The sequence below is a fragment of the Aedes albopictus genome, chromosome 3 (genome assembly GCF_035046485.1).
Source record: "Aedes albopictus strain Foshan chromosome 3, AalbF5, whole genome shotgun sequence".
NCBI lineage: Eukaryota > Metazoa > Arthropoda > Insecta > Diptera > Culicidae > Aedes > Aedes albopictus.
Genome location: NC_085138.1, coordinates 318,647,929 through 318,665,900, shown reverse-complemented (window position 1 = coordinate 318,665,900; position 17,972 = coordinate 318,647,929). Strand labels below are relative to the sequence as shown.

The window sequence follows — 17,972 nt, the reverse complement described above, 5'->3', positions numbered from 1 at the left end:
AACTGCATAGAATTGTCACTGTAAACAAAGCCAACATGGCGATTATTGACATTTGACAGTTCTAGGCTCACCAAAGAATAAGTTATAATTGAGTTTTTTAATTGTTGCAATGATTCTTGTAAAACAATACAAAAAGTTTGATGCGCGTGTGTTGAAGACATGTTATCTTTTCATATTATAAACTTTAATAAGACATCATCTACAATATATTATTGGGTAGTTGCCAAGATGCAACTTAAATGTAGTTTCAACATAATTTCAGCTCCAAGCCTATACAAATTTTCGTATTCTTCAGAAAAAAATCTTCAGTTTACAGTAACGGTCAAACATATATTAAAGTTATTGTTTTCAGAGGTTTGCATTTTTTTTTGAAAAAAAAAACTACTGTTACTGTTGTACTGTTATAATTTACTTATTCAAATCTCAATATCGGTAGGGCAATTCAGGTAACTTGGACAAGCTGTTACACGTAAACAAAAACACTCCAAAAATCACTTTGTGTCGTAGTTTCATATCAAACTGTATAGGTATATAATATTTTGAACAGCACTGTGAGCCTTTCGAAAAATCAGCCATATTGCTTCCTCACGTAGATTCAGAAGAAATCATTGCAAAACCCTACGTTTAAGTAGATTCATGATGCATTTTTTCACCACATTAAATGGCGCTTGATTTATGATCGAGTAGAAGCAGATGTTTCACCATAAATTTTGAACCGCAGGTAAAACATCACTCCCACCACTGAATAAAGCCCATTTCAGAATTAATTATCTGAATAGTTTGAGAAAAAATATCGAGTCCATCTCATGACCAAGGTTGCGACCATTCATTTGCAAAGATTTACATTCATTTGCTATTATCTCAGTTCAGAAGCATGCTATCGAAAAACAATGTATGGATGAATTTAACCTTGTAACTTTATCTGAAAGTTTGCCGAATAACATTGGGGTCGCAAACGTATACCAAAGTCGTGAGCGAGCTGTGAAGGCAACTCTCCACGCGGTGAATGTAAATTACATTCACGCTGTGGAAAGTTGCCTTCACAGCTCGCTCACGACTTTGGTATGCGTGTGCGACCCCAATGTTATTGAACAAACTTTCAGATAAAACTACAAGGTTAAATTCATCCATACATTGTTTTTCGATAGCATGCTTCTGAACTGAGATAATAGCAAATGAATGTAAATCTATGCAAATGAATGGTCGCAACCTTGCTCATGACGATATTATTTTCGTGTAGAATAATTTAAATGTATTTATAAATACAAATTTTGTTTTGCTTTTATTTTATCTATGCCGCATCACATTCATTCTCGTATTTAGTTTGTTATAAAAATGCTTCCAGCGAGTTATATGACTTTCGAATAGCCTAATTTCAACACATGCAAAGTGTATGAAACATAAACGTTTTCTCTAAGCTATATAACTTGCACGCAACTACATTACAACTAATTAATTCGATTGTATTATTTAGAAATTTCACTTGTTTTTATTGCTGACAAATTACTTAATTATAACAAATAACTATTTAAGTGTAAAATTGAAGGTACCGCGGACATAATTTTAAGTAGGATAAGTGTTTTAGAATACATCTTATATAACTCGCAAGATGTTTTATAAGCCGCCATTTTTTGCGCTGTTTTGACTATACAGGTGTTCGATATTAAGTAAATATAACAAGAAAAATACTACTGAATAAGTACTAAATGTTAATTTTAAACTGTTATGTAACAAGTTGTGTTACTTGGGTGTGCACTATGGTCCTCCGGAAAGTAGGGGGTTGGTGTCAGGCCCTACGAGCCAGCCGTAAAAAACCATTGTAACGGAAAATCAGCAACAGAATAATACGAACCGAGACCAACGGCAACGACCCCAGCGAACAAAAAGGACTTGCGATTGGAAACTCGGTACGTGGAACTGCCGATCTCTCAACTTCATTGGGAGCACCCGCATACTCGCCGATCTACTGAAGGACCGCGGGTTCGGCATCGTAGCGCTGCAGGAGGTGTGTTGGACAGGATCCATGGTGCGAACGTTTAGAGGTAATCATACCATCTACCAGAGCTGCGGTAACACACGCGAGCTGGGAACAGCTTTCATCGTGATGGGTGATATGCAGAGGCGCGTGATCCGTTGGTGGCCGATCGACGAAAGAATGTGCAGGTTGAGGATCAAGGGCCGATTCTTCAACTTTAGCATAATAAACGTGCACAGCCCACACTCCGGAAGTACTGATGATGACAAGGACGCATTTTACGCGCAGCTCGAACGCGAGTACGACCGCTGCCCAAGCCACGACGTCAAGATCATCATAGGAGATTTGAACGCTCAGGTAGGCCAGGAGGAGGAACTCAGACCGACGATTGGTAAGTTTAGCGCCCACCAGCAAACGAACGAAAACGGCCTACGACTCATTGATTTCGCCGCCTTCAAAAATATGGCCATACGTAGCACCTTTTTCCAACACAGCCTCCCTTATCGTTACACCTGGAGATCACCACAGCAGACGGAATCTCAAATCGACCACGTTCTGATTGACGGACGGCACTTCTCCGACATTATCGACGTGAGGACCTATCGTGGCGCCAACATGGACTCCGACCACTATCTGGTGATGGTCAAACTGCGCCCAAAACTCTCCGTCATCAACAATGTACGGTACCGGCGACCGCCACGGTACAACCTAGAGCGACTGAAGCAACCGGATGTCGCCTCAGCATACGCGCAGAATCTCGAAGCCGCGTTGCCAGACGAGGGCGAGCTCGATGAGGCCCCTCTAGAGGACTGCTGGAGTACAGTGAAAGCAGCCATCAACGACGCAGCCGAGAGCACCATCGGGTACGTGGAACGGAATCGACGGAACGAATGGTTCGACGAAGAGTGCAGAACGGTTCTGGAGGAGAATAACGCAGCGAGGGCGGTAATGCTGCAGCAAGGGACTCGACAGAACGTGGAACGTTACAAACAGAAGCGGAAACAGCAGACCCACCTCTTTCGGGAGAAAAAGCGCCGCCTGGAAGAAGCGGAGTGTGAAGAATTGGAACTGCTGTGCCGTTCCCAAGAAACACGGAAGTTCTATCAGAAGCTCAACGCATCCCGCAACGGCTTCGTGCCGCGAGCCGAAATATGCAGGGATAAAGACGGAGGCCTCTTGACGGACGGACGTGAGGTGATCGAAAGGTGGAAGCAGCACTTCGATCAGCACCTGAACGGCGTGGAGAACGTAGGCACGGGAGCCCACGGCAACGGAAGGAACGACGACGCCAGTGCAGCGGATGACGGAAATGAACCAACTCCCACACTGAGGGAAGTTAAGGATGCCATTCACCAGCTCAAAACCAACAAAGCAGCTGGTAAGGATGGTATCGCAGCTGAACTCATCAAGATGGGCCCAGAAAAGTTGGCCACCTGTCTGCATCGGCTAATAGTCAGGATCTGGGAAACCGAACAGCTACCGGAGGAGTGGAAGGAAGGGGTAATCTGCCCCATTCACAAGAAAGGCGACCATTTGGAATGTGAGAACTTCAGGGCGATCACTATTTTGAATGCTGCCTACAAAGTGCTATCCCAGATCATCTTCCGCCGTCTGTCACCTAAAACAAATGAGTTCGTGGGAAGTTATCAAGCCGGCTTCATCGACGGCCGGTCGACAACGGACCAGATCTTTACCGTACAGCAAATCCTCCAGAAATGCCGTGAATACCAGGTCCCAACGCACCACCTGTTCATCGACTTCAAAGCGGCATACGATAGTATCGACCGCGCAGAGCTATGGAGAATCATGGACGAAAACGGCTTTCCTGGGAAGCTGACTAGACTGATTAAAGCAACGATGGACGGTTGCAAAACTGCGTAAGAGTTTCTGGTGAACTATCCAGTTCATTCGTATCTCGCCGGGGACTGCGACAAGGTGACGGACTCTCATGTCTACTCTTCAACATCGCGCTGGAAGGTGTGATGCGACGAGCCGGGCTCAACAGCCGGGGAACGATTTTCACAAAATCCGGTCAATTTGTGTGCTTTGCGGACGACATGGACATTATCGCTAGAACATTTGGAACGGTGGCAGAACTGTACACCCGCCTGAAACGCGAAGCAGCAAAGGTCGGACTGGTGGTGAATGCTTCAAAAACAAAGTACATGCTGGTAGGCGGAACCGAACACGACCGGATCCGTCTGGGTAGTAATGTTACGATAGACGGGGATACTTTCGAGGTGGAGGAATTCGTCTACCTCGGATCCTTACTGACGGCTGACAACAACGTGAGCCGTGAAATTCGAAGGCGTATCATCAGCGGAAGTCGGGCCTACTACGGGCTCCAGAAGAAACTGCGGTCGAAAAAGATTCACCCACGCACCAAATGCACCATGTACAAAACGCTAATAAGACCGGTGATCCTCTACGGGCACGAGACATGGACCATGCTCGAGGAGGACCTACAAGCACTCGGAGTTTTCGAGCGACGCGTGCTAAGAACGATCTTCGGCGGTGTGCAGGAGAACGGTGTGTGGCGGAGAAGGATGAACCACGAGCTCGCTGCACTTTACGGCGAACCCAGCATCCAGAAGGTGGCCAAAGCCGGAAGGATACGGTGGGCAGGGCATGTTGCAAGAATGCCGGACAACAACCCTGCAAAGCTGGTGTTTGCAATGGATCCGGTTGGCACAAGAAGGCGTGGAGCGCAGAGAGCACGATGGGCGGACCAGGTGGAGCGTGACTTGGCGAGCATTGGGCGCGACCGAGGATGGAGAGCGGCAGCCACAAACCGAGTATTGTGGCGTACTATTGTTGATTATGTCTTGTCTTAATGATGTTGAACAAATAAATGTATGTAGTTTTCATTGGATTATTGATTATTTTTATAAAAATGATTTCCCTTAGACTGGCCAAAACCGGCGCCCGCACCCTACAAGAGAAGTCATCCATATGCAAAAATGCCAAAAACAGCAGGCGGTAAACAAAGGTCAAATCTCCAGAGGGGCCGTTCATAAACCACGTAGACTTTTTGGGGGGAGGGGGGGGGGTCTAGCCAAAGTCTACGCTCCATACAAATTTTAATTTTTTTGTATGGACAAAAGTCTACGAGGGGGGAGGGGGGGTCTGAAATGGCCAAATTTTGGTCTACGTGGTTTATGAACAGCCCCAGACCGCAACGTCGGAAATGTAGATAAAAATCGTTCTTGATTTTCTATTTACACTAAGTTTATATTATGTAACTGAGTGTTTTATTGAACATTTTCGCATAACTCCGAGTAGTATAATAGTTATTTATGTAACGAGTTGCAAAAAGTTGATTTTTTTCAGCACGAGTCGTATATACGAAGAGTGCTGAAAAAATCGAGTTTTGCAACGAGTTCCATACAAAATGCAATGATTTTTTCATAATGCAACTCATTTGAGTTGCATAATGCCATCCATTATGCAACTATTTTTTCATTATGCAACTCATTTCAGTTGCATAATGAACCAGTGTGGTGAACCATTATGATACCAAAATGAGTTGCATAAAACATAAATTACGATACTGAATTGCATAAAATAAATATGCTTCGAATCGCTATAGCGTTTTCTATCCGGGTACGCTCAATAAAAATCTGTGAATGCATGCAAAAAAGATGATGAAGCATACGGTTGGGAAACGCCGCACCGTATACATTCAAGCGAATCACGATTTCAAGGACTCACGCATGGAGACATACCGCTGTGATTGAGCCTCGCAAAATAAACTCCCACAATTATTATTATTGGTTTCCCAGTCATCCACATTTCGCCCAAGTTGAACGTACCACCTACCCACCCACAATCTTGATACCTACGGCGGCAAACGAATCCTATATACGTACCCAGCAAGGTAATATCGAACGTGTTGAGGCATCGATTCAGCGGAGTTTCCATCAGATCCGCCGGTAACTGCTTGGTCCGGTTCATTTTGCTGCACAGTCCGGACATGACGTGCCCCAAGATCATCCGCCTGGCACTTGGCATCTTGACTGGGTCCGGATCTGGACTGTTGAATGCCTGAAGGAGCGAAAGAGGCCCTTCCATATGGAAGCGCACAGTAAAATGGTGTTGAAAATTTTCTTCCTTCTTGCGATTAAATATTTAACACGTTTAGCTCTACGCGGTGGACCTGAACACCAGGTAACACTATCCACACTGACCTTTCCAAATCCTTGGGGATATTTTCTCCCTAAGACGTAGTTTTCAAGAACACCGGAGACTGTTCGGACAAAATCTTCAACGAAATTGTCCGTCTATTGAGTTATCAAACTTTTCACTACACCTTCCGCGACAGTCCCAATACGCACAGCTGATGATGGGGAGCCGATGCGAGCCTTTGCTCTTGTCAAAGTCGTCTGAAGCCCGAAGTCGGAGGAACAACTTGTTCGATTTTGTAGCCCCCTCATTTCTCCGCACAAACATCTTCCTTTCGATTCAACGTAAAGCGGGATCATGCGCACTTTTTCCATGATATGATGTAGGCTGTCTGGATAAAACATGCATATGCATACTTCTGACTATAGGTATGCTCCATCAAGAGCGAGCTAGCAAGTTAGCAAAAAAACGTTATGAATGTTTACCAACAATAACAACCTGCTGGGAAGGAAGTGCGGATTGAAGTTGCTCACTTATTTGTCTAATGATCCTAGTGGAAAGGAGCAACTTCAGAGCCAGACGCAAATAGCAGCATCAGAGAGGGAAGTTACATTCATGCAGATGAGAACGCGTGTAGGCGATATGGTTGAACCAACATCATATCTATACATACATAGGTCGCTCGTCCGTTCATGATAAGGCACATTGAACATGGGCTGTCAATGATTGGCGAACCATGCGGCTCCATCACACTATGATTGAAAAGTTGACTTCCGAAAAGCAAACGAGAATTTGTGGTAATACGAAAACATTATTTTTAGAGCATAACTTGCAGATTCACCATGTTCATTGATTTTCAAGCGGCATACTTACTTACTTTCAGTCCTGGGCACACACGGTGCACAGTGGCGGGCCTCCATACAAAAGTCGGACAAAACCTCAAATGTTAACCTAAATTGCTAAAACTCACAGGTTATGATGACTTAAGTTCCCTAAATCTATTTGTGATATAGAACTTGTCATATATTTTGGTTTATCTATATTAGGGTGGTTCAAAAATTTGAAATCTGCTGATTATGGAAAGCATGTAACAATAATCGATGATAGGCTATCACGATGTGCTTTCTGAACGTAGGTTTTGATTAACCTTTTAATTTGGGGGTTCTTAAATCATGTATTGATATTGAAATAAACTATAATTGTGTATTTGTTGCTGTTAGGGTGGTCCAAAATCTTCAAAACTATATTAATCATTAGAAAAAATCGTTTACCTACGTTTTCGTTCAATGGATCAATTCAGATACATACCAATGTTGGCTGACAAGACGTGGTCTATTCTCAGGGACTGCTCATAGACCACGTGGAATTTTACGGTGGGTGCACGGAGGTGTGTTAATTCAATCGTTATGGGATCAGATATTCTAATATAGTGAACTGCGTAAAATTTGAACTGATTTTAATCAATCTCGTTTCAACAACTTCATATATGCTCTTCCGAGTTTGGGTTGTAAGGTCCATCGATCCCTACTATCACTTGTCGAAGCAACTGAAACAACCCTATCTATAAAGAATTGGCAATTCGCAATATTGAAGGGAGTTTTTGATAAACAATCATCAGAGGTCGGTAATCATATTTATGAACAGTAGAGTTCCAGCAAATATTTTCAAAATCTTCATCACTCTATGTGTCGTTCATTAGAAATGTGTTTAACGAAACTGTATGAATAACATACAAGAAAACTTCATGTTTAAAAAAACCAATATAACGGGTTTTACTAAAAAGCGTAAAATGTTCGTTTCATAAAATTGCGATTAAAATATTCAAAGATTGCCTTGGTGATCGCGACGTTTACGTAGAAAAATATTTAACGTAGCGTTTAGCGCCGTTTAGTGAATTTCTTTTATATTTTATAGATGATTGTTGCTTTGAACTGTAACGATGTGCGTGTAGAAAAGAAACACGTAGATGTCGACGAATTTTTGTCACTATATATTGAAACTTCGATAGAAGTTCGTGAAGAGATTGCTTCTAAGGTAGTTGACCAATACTACAAGGATGAATCGAAGAAACGACCAGTTTAATAAAATCAATTAGCAATGGTTTGTAGTTATTTTTACATGTTTTAACGGTTGTTTTTGTCTTTCTTTTATTTTGAAGCTTAAAAGAGTTAGTTGTATCTGGTGAAGCAACATGTGGGTAGTGTCTAAGAAAATAAAGGCTTATTCATACTTAGTCATCACTCCTTTCCCTCTCCAGCTTACTGTTTTTAACTGGAGCACCCACCTTCTTGTGTTTTTCTGTCAAAACATAAAATAATATTTAAAAAAATAATAATAAAAATGTTAAAGCTGTGGCCACTACATTATCAGACACTACCCCCCTCTCCTCTTATGACCATCTGACTTGGTGAAAGTCTCTTATTGTTAGTATAATTTGAACTATGTTAAGATAAAATTTAAACTTTAAACAATATCACTTCCTCTACAACCATGCGGCTCCATTGTGACTTGATAGAAAAAAAAATTTTTTTTTCGCTCTTAGCGCAAAAATGCGCAAACAGTGACCTATATAGCCAAAAACTAGACAAAATTGCACGTCAGATTCGGGATACGGCGTCGTTTTCTGATGTTTCCTAAACAAGTACTGGATCTCTTTAATACGAAGTTTTTCTCCAAAATTTCATAAAAGTCAATATGTTTGCATATTGTAAAAACATAATAATTTTGTGATTGAATTCCAAACAATCCCTGAAATGTAATGGTTATTCATACCCAAAAACACAAAAAATATTGTCACATTATTCAAGTCTTCCTAACTTTTACAACGAACTCATGAAGGAAGCTCATAAAATAAAGACAATAAATACTAATATTGTAGCACATAAAACTTCAACTTTGCAAAAATCCACAAGACTCAATTTTCGACCAAATGACTTGAAAATTTGGGGTTTTCTTAGTTGAAGTATCTTTGATGGAAGAAAAATATTAGAAAAAGAAAATATTGAAGTCGATTTTTGAGGTTTTGTCCGGCTTCCGGCCACTGTGCGGTGGTGTAGAGGGCCAAATAGCAAGATTTCCATCCTGGGCGATTGCCAGCCATCGCCTTGACCTGTGGCTAGATCAAATTACTGTCGACTTTCTTGATTTCGTAGTTGAAGCTGCGCCACCTTGAGCCGCTGGGTCTGCCTCTGCTGCGATGTCCTGCTGGGTTTCAATCCACTAAGGGGATTCAGGTGGCCAAAAATTTAATCAAATTGTCGGTGATGATTGAGATATTACTATATAAAATCACCCTATTGGCCATTAAATACCTCTGAGGAAACATTTGGTCGTCATGGCTGCTTTTCTCGGTAGATCAATCATATTGCACTCTAAATCAGGATCTCTTAGCGAAGCGTGGTTTTACGAATTGGAATACATTTTATAAATAGGAATAGAAATTAAACGCCTGCAATACCCTTAAGGACTGTTCAATTTATAAAACGGACAACTTTATAGGGCTATAAAAAGAAGACGCGTAGTTCAAATTTAACCACGCTTGCTTCGTTTTTCAGAACATCATCTCTCATTATAGTAATCATTTTTTAATCGAATAAAAATAGTTTTATTTTATAGAAAATCGGCCAGATGTTAAATTAGGTGAATTTTTCGATTGCTGAAAATTGAAAATATATAAAAAATTACCCTTCACATATGATATATCGTTTTTAATACCAGAAAAGTATGTGCCATTCTGCAGCAGCATGAGTAATAAACATTCTGGCAAAATTTAAACTCAATTGGAATATTAAGTGTTGAGTTATTAAAGTCTCAAGTTAGATTCGATTTCTTGAATAAAATTTAATTGTGAAGCTAAAAGGTCATGAAAATATTAAATAATCAATATTTTTATGCATCCAGTCGAAAGTGGGAATAATGTGATTTCAAATGCAGAAAACTGCTTCTTAATAGCATTGCTGGTTTGGTTACTGTGCGCCATTACAGACACAGTAATCAAAACAGTTTCGTTCTTTGATGGTTCTTCCAAATAACTATGCAACCTAATGCAAATTTTGCATAACAATGATGTTGAAAATAAATACTTTGCATCCGATTATTATTAAATAAGGTGTACAATAACATAGGGCCAACTTTTTTGGAAATATATAATAACAAGATTCGCTAGAGTCGAAAATCTGCATCAATGGAGCAAAAAGCATGAAATTTTTTAATATGGCCATCTTTATGGAATAAATTTTTGATGAACAATGCAATTAAAAGTAAATTTTTCTTCTGTACCTTTCAGAGAGCAATATTCTACTACTCTGGACAAATTTTTAGCCGAATCCGTGATGCTATTGTAACACAGGACTTAAATGAACATTTTTAAATAATTTCTATGAAAACAAGGCAACTCACTATATCAAGCTGGAGCCTGCTTGGTGCATTATTACTGATCAACTATTGAGCTTTACCTTTAGTAGAATAGTATAAGCTTCCAATTCATTTAAAACTTCATGAAAATGTGCATGTTAAGTATGTGGAAAGTTATGTCGAATTTTGAGAAATGGGTTTTTATTGATGTTTTACGAAAACCGCTTCAGTTACACAATAAAGAACATTTTGCTTAATGTTATATTTTTCCTACATTTGAGAATAGCTATAGAAAGTTACGCAAAAAATTGATAATGATTTTATTGAAAAATAAAAAAGATATCGCACAAGCAAGTTGTCCGTTTTATAAATTGAACAGTCCTTATAATTTCATGCAGCTTGAAATTGTCGTGTTAAAACAACCTATTCAACATGTTTTGACATTTTTCAGGCATAAACCCTACGAAAAGGAGCAAGACATTATGAAATTGACGCGAAAATATTTTTGGCCACCTGTTTGTATGGAGCCGCCCCATAGTGCAATCTAACGCTTGCTTGCAGATTTCGTTTCCGCCCCTGCGTAGAGTGTGGCCGACCCACCTCCACTTTCGCTCCAGAATTTCTGTTGGTTTCGGCTTCTAATGACATCGACGATGAAGCTCCACGTTGGAGATCCAATTGTGAGGCCACCATGCATGAATTATATACCGCAGGCATCTATTGATGAAGACCTGCCGCCGTTGAGTGTTCTCCACTGAATACTGATACACACCAGGTCTGACTGGCGTATAGCAGCACAGATTTCACGTTCGAGTTGAAAATTCGGATTTTGGTGCGTCGACTAATGTGGTTGTTTTTTCATACGTTTCTTAAACTCGAAAAAGCAGACCCCGCCTTCTTGGCCCGTGCACCTATGTCGCCATCGGTCGTCATTTGACTACCAAGATGAAATTGTTGCTGATTTCAATGAAATCAAACTTGAGAATGAGAGGATGAAAGCCGAAATTGAACAGCTGAAAAAGTCACAAAACAATTTACAAGGATCGGTTCACAAGTTAGAAGCTAATGCTGATAAAACTGATAAAGCTGCCTTGGCTAACAACGCAGTAGTGTGGGGTGTTCCTTCAGCTCCCGATGAAAATGTGGCTCAATTGGTTGAAAAATTCCTTGGAACTTTAGGTCTTGGGGAAAAGTGTGGGCTGGTTACATCTGCTGAGCGGATGTTTTCTAACAACAAAGTGAACAATGCTGTTAGTCCAATCAGGATTAGCTTCACAGATGTGGAATCGAAAGAAGTAGTGTTTAACAAGAAGAAACAATATGGAAAGTTCATATCTACTATGATAGACTCAAAACTGTTGATTAATGGGAGAGCTACAAATGTAACTTTGCGTGATGAGCTAACTCCTTTAGCTCTTGAACTACTCAAGGAACTCAGAGAATCCCAAGAAATATTAGATGTCAAGTACATTTGGGCGGGAAGAGGCGGAGTCGTATTCATAAAAAAGGACGAAAATAGCAAGCCAGAATTAGTAAGAAACAGAGAAGATCTTAGTCGCGTTATGAGCCACTTTGTACGAACTGCCCATGTTGTTACTTCTGGAAACACTCCTTCACCAAAACGAATGAAAAGTGCTCACTGATGATGTGTGCCTATCTGCATTATTTTTCTCTGTGATCTTTGTGTGTTCAAAAATTTCAAAATGGATTCAACACCTAATACGATCCAAAACAAGTATTATAACTGTTTGTCTGATTTCAATAAAAGTTATGTTAATGTTGTTAATAATTGTTTGAATGTAGTTCAGTGGAACATTAGAGGTATTAATGATTTTGAAAAGTTTGATGAGTTGATTTATGTTGTGAATGAATGCAAAATGGATTTAGATGTTATTGTTGTTGGTGAAACTATGATGAAGAAGGAAAATAGTGGGATTTATAATATTCCTGGTTATCGTGCGTTTTTCTCCTGTCGTGAAAACTCTGCAGGTGGTTTAGCCGTTTTTGTTAAATTATCTTTAGCACATAAAATTATTAACATTAAAACAATAGAAGGTTTACATTACATACATCTTGAACTCAAGCTTCGAGGCCACACCTATAACATTATTGGTATTTATCGTCCACCATCCTTTGATTATAGTGAATTCCAGAATATAATGGAAGGCTGGTTGTCAGCCGCAACTCAGTCTAAACCTTTTCTCATAATTGGCGATGTAAATGTACCTATTAATCTTCAAAATAATAACGTGGTAATTAGATATAAAAACCTATTAGAATCATACGGTTATGTCTGTACGAACACCTTTGCAACGCGCCCTTCTAGTAACAATATCCTAGACCATTTCATATGTCCAATTGATCATGCTGCAAAACTTCAAAACCATACAATTTTTTATGAAATTAGTGATCATCTACCTATCATTTCGTCGATCTTCCTGGGTAATGAAAAGAAACAACAAGAACTGAAAATGAACATTGTTGATCATACCAAATTGCACACACTATTCGCTGCGTTTTTGAATGAATTTCAAATTATTGATGATGCTGAAACTTCCTTGAATACTCTTGTCGAGACATACAACAGACTCATTACTGAGTGTACACGATCGATATCAAAAACAGTTCATTTGAAAGGCGATCATTGTCCGTGGATGACTTACAGTCTCTGGCGGTTGATCCAAATTAAAAATAACTACCTTGCAAAATCTAAGAACGCTCCTAACGATGTGCATATTAGAGAAATGTTGACACATATTTCAAAAAAAGTAAAAACTGCAAAAATACGCTGTAAACGAGAGTATTATGAAAATATTCTTAAGAGCTCCAGTCACTCCAATGTGTGGAAAGTTTTAAATGAAGTTTTTGGACGCTCAAAAATTACCGAAAAGATCAACCTGAAAGTTGATGACACGGTTTTGCACTCGGATAGTGATGTAGTTGAGGTATTCAATAATTTTTTTTCTAGTGTTGGGAACGATTTGGCCGATAAACTTCCTAAGAACGATTTTGATGCTTTAAGGCATGTACATACTGTTAATAATTCAATTTTCCTGCGGCCAACCAATGAAGGCGAAGTATGCATTTTAATAAATCAGTTAAATGTCAAAAAGAGTCGTGGGCATGATAATCTTTCGGCCGATTTGTTAAAAGCCCATCTGAGGCCTTTTTCGGAGATAATTACAAAACTGTTTAATAGTGTTATAGTTACTGGCATGTATCCTAACATTTTAAAAATAGCTAAAGTGACCCCTATTTTCAAATCTGGAGATCCGCATGACCCTTCCAACTATCGCCCAATCTCCACCCTTTCAGTACTTAATAAAATTTTTGAACAACTTCTCACCAAACGGCTTTCAATTTTTTTCGCCGAAAACAATGTTTTGTATAACTTTCAATATGGCTTTCGTGAAGGTTGTGGAACCTCAAATGCTATTGTGGAGCTTGTAGATGATTTAATCTCTGAAATAGATCGAAAAAAATAGTGGGAGGCTTATTCATTGACTTAAAAAAAGCTTTTGATACTATCAATCATGAAATTTTGCTCAATAAACTTGATCGGTATGGAATAAGAGGAATAGCCAACGATTTGATTAAAAGTTACCTTTCAAATCGCAAACAATTTGTTGTCCTTAATGGCGTTCGTAGTAGTTTATGCTCTATTGATATTGGAGTTCCTCAAGGGAGCAACATTGGCCCTTTGTTATTTTTGATATTTATCAATGACTTGGGAAATCTGAAACTTCGCGGAACACCTAGGCTCTTTGCAGATGACACGGCCTTGTTCTACCCTCATTCCAATACGCAGTCGATAATTAAAGACATAGAATCAGACCTCGAAAATCTCTTGGAGTATTTCAATGGAAATCGTCTTTCTTTGAACTTGTTGAAAACAAAGTACATGATTTTTCACTCCCCACGCAAAAAAATTCAACAGCACTCTGACCCTTGCTTTAGAAATATTCAAATTGAAAAGGTGTCAACTTTTAAATACTTAGGGTTGCATTTAGATTCTTGCCTTTTGTGGGATGCACATATTAAGAAAGTTTCAAGCAAAATCTCATCATTGTGTGGTTTAATGAAAAGAGTTCGTCCCTTCGTGCCTGATGACGCGTTGCTACGATTTTATTATGCATGTATTCATTCTATAATCCAATATTTGATAATTGTGTGGGGACATGCTGCCAAGTCAAAACTTAAAAAAATTCAAACATTGCAAAACAGATGTGTAAAAGTAATTTTCAGTCTACCTCACTTGTATTCGACCGTTTTGCTCTACTCTAGTTCCCGTCATAAAATTATACCCATTATGGGTCTGCGCGATTCCCAAACAATCATGTACGTCCATAACACTTTATACAACCGCAGTTTTCACCATAATATTGTTTTTTCAGCAAGAAGTGCTGTACAGCACACTAGGCATGCAAATGAGTTGTTGCGAAGCAAAGCGTCGACAAACATGGGTCTTGTACGCATTCAAAATTACGGTCCATCGAAGTTCAATACACTTCCCAACGATCTAAAAATAATACAAAATAGTTTATTCTTTAAAAGCAAACTAAAGCAGTACATAACACGGAATGTAAATGAATATCTCCTTTAATCATGTCAACCTTCTTCATTTTCATTTGTATGTAGGTTTTTCTGGCTCTGCTAGTTTTTTCCTGCATTTTCATTTTTATTTTTATTTTTATTGTAAATACCAGTAGTTTAATAGTTGTCAGCCACATAAAGTCTCACTCATTTTAAAGAACGTTAGTTGTTAGTTTTTATCGTTATTTGTTTTTAGTGTGAATCCCTTCAAAGGAACTATGTTCCACTGGGATTTCACCTTATATCCTTTGTAATACTAAGTCCCGCGTTTTTTTTTTTTGTTTCTAATTTTAATTTAGTAAGTGTCCATCACCAGATTGCTCTCTGTGCGAGCATTTTGGTATGGGGGTCAGCGGAGGGTATAAAAAAAAAAAAAAAAAAAAAAAAAAAAAAAAAAAAAAAAAAAAAAAAAAAAAGATATTGGAAGCTTTCAACATTCTCCACTGATTTTCCAGCTACCGTAAAGCTGGAGGAGTTGACCGTGTTTACATCAAACGATTTGGTCTTGTTGACGTTGATGGTAAGACCTGCCGCTGAGGAGCGATTGACAAGATCATCGAGCTTGCTCTGCATATCAGAGCGCCGTTCAGCTAGGAGAGCAACGTCATCAGCCAATTCGAAGTCATTTAGGTGCTCCATGGTAATGGGCTGCCAAAGCAATCCACGATTTGGTTCACGGTCAATCGCACCTACCAGGATCTCATCGATTACGATGAGGAACAGTAGCGGTGATAGTATACATCCTTGCCTCACTCCAGCAACGACCCGGCTGGGATCGGACAAAACATCGTTGTGCAGTACTCTGCACGAAACTGCCCTGTACTGTGCTTCACTGAGGCGGATGATTTTCTCAGGGAGACCCTTGCGCCTGAGGGCTTCCCACATGTTTCCGTGATTGAGACGGTCGAAAGCTTTTTTGTAATCAATAAACACCTTGAGAGACTCTTTTTTTTCCTTCTAAACCATAGGGGGATAATCTGCTCAACAGACACCCTAACAGAAGGTTAGGGTAGTGTAGGTCTGACAGGCCGTCTTCTACAACAAAAGTAAAATCCAGGACTACTCTCTCCTCGTACCCACTAAACCATTCCTATGGTCGCCAAACCCTACGTCTCTCCGGAACCACCAAGAAGGTATTGCTTCAGAGAGGGGCTAGTGCACATCGCACCCACAAGGTTAGCTGCGTAGCCTGCAGCAACGAACATCGATGACTCGCTTTGGAGAGTCCATCACGGTAGCATGCTGGCGCTTAGCCAGTTTCCCGAGTGGTCCTCGCCACTCCCTTTGTCCTCGGAAGGCGGGCAGGGTCAACCCCGCCCGCGCCCTACTGCTGAGCGGACATCAAGAACTGATGCCCACGTGCAACCCGATCTGACCTGCCCGTAAGGAAGGGTATCACTACCCTTCAGGCCCTATCAGATGCACCCGTAGGTTGCAGACAGCAGGGACTCTTGCTTTCATTGATTTGCTCCAGAATTTGTAACCGTTGGTTCCAAAGTAGTCTTGTGGCTCCACCACATTTATAAATTTTCCCAATTTCCTTTCCTAGATTTCCCCTCAATACGCCCCTGATAAATATTTCCTATTAAACTTCGGGTCTGTGGCACTCATGGTAGACGTGTAAGTGTATGGGTACTCCACTTTAATGTCACTGTCAGATGAGATCTATGAGATGTCGAGCAGTTTGAGCAATAAGAGGGCAAAATATTACTAAGCCTTTTGTTCACCAGCCAACAGATGGAGCGCAGGTGTAATGCTAGATAGGGTGCGTCGTAAAAATGAATAATATCTAATGATTGAGATATGTGGCCGTTTGATATAAAAAGACGGGGGTCCAAGTAGAAGATTCTCTTTCGTCTGTGATCCTGAACCGATTCGTAGTGCGCGCGTGTGTTAAGTTTTCCGTTATTTGAGGTTAGCATGTGATACCTCCTAATTGTGTGGAAATATCATTCATAGTTTCTTTTCTTAAAACAAATAGGTTTTGTACGAAATAATAGTTCGTTAGAGTAACAAAATTGATAGTGATCAAAATATCGAAAATTATTACTGTGAGTTGTGTATAAGAAAAATCGTTAAAATGTTGGTTAATGTTAAATGTGTTAAATTCTAGCTATTGTATTATCATGCAATCAAACAAACGAAAAAACAAAACCTTCACCACATAAAAGAAAACGTCAAGAAAAAGGTAAAGAACTAAGTTAAAATTGTGAGCAATAGGGCTCTGCACGAAATTCTCTCCCTCTCTTTCGCTCTTATTGAGATTTTGTAAACAACAAGGCCAGGAAACGTCAAAATCCCATACAAAATCAAAACAGTGCAGTGCCCTATAGTGCTAAAGAACAAAACTAGTGACGTCACAGGGGTCTAATATGCTGGGTAGGCCCAAAGAGCGGGCCTTTTTCTTTTATTTATCATCGAATCGTCCTTGCTGAGAAATCCGGTAATATGCGCCCAGGATCGAAACAGCGAACGTGATACCCGTCCCTAGTTTGTCCCGATCGTCTGCGGATGAAAACTAGGTGAAATGCTATGGGCCGCCATCTTCTCTATCGGCGGACAAAACCGATACTTCCCGGCTTCGGATGAAGCTATACGCCGCCATCTTTGTCAGCGGTGGCCTATAGGATACTGCAAGATGACGTCACGAAGCCGTGCACTGACAGTTCAGCGAGCTTGTTTACATGGACTTAGTCTCTGGCGGAGATCCGGCAAAACTGTTTTTCGATACAATTTCAGTGAAACGGTAATTAGACGATTGATTTTGTACTAGTAGAGTTGAATATAATAGATATTTCCGTATCATAATGGTTTCGGGACGGAAAACGAAAATTTAATTTTCGCCGCTCGTTAAAAATTTTAACACCTTGTAAACAAGCTCGCTGAACTGTCAGACAAAGTGAGGTTAGATCAGGTGCTTGCAGTACCC

General features: G+C 40.1%; 1 protein-coding gene and 1 long non-coding RNA gene across 4 annotated transcripts in view; one reads left to right on the top strand and one right to left on the bottom strand.

The window, feature by feature from the left end:
- The window catches only part of LOC109623256 (cationic amino acid transporter 4), a 31,706-nt gene extending 25,196 nt beyond the window's left edge, over nucleotides 1–6,510 (bottom strand). Inside the window, exons 1-2 of one of the 3 annotated variants that reach the window (XM_062842600.1) lie at nucleotides 6,163–6,510; nucleotides 5,845–6,039 (exon numbers count right to left, since the gene is read on the bottom strand). In XM_062842600.1, coding sequence (XP_062698584.1) covers nucleotides 5,845–5,986 — 142 coding nt within the window. In that variant the 5' untranslated portion in view covers nucleotides 5,987–6,039; nucleotides 6,163–6,510. Of the gene's footprint in view, nucleotides 1–5,844 lie in introns of all 3 variants that reach the window. The other 2 variants (XM_062842599.1, XM_029856274.2) reach the window with 2 other exon arrangements.
- Nucleotides 1–17,972, top strand: part of LOC134284183 (uncharacterized) — a 531,430-nt gene that overhangs the window by 503,059 nt on the left and 10,399 nt on the right. The gene's annotated exons all lie outside the window — the stretch shown is intronic.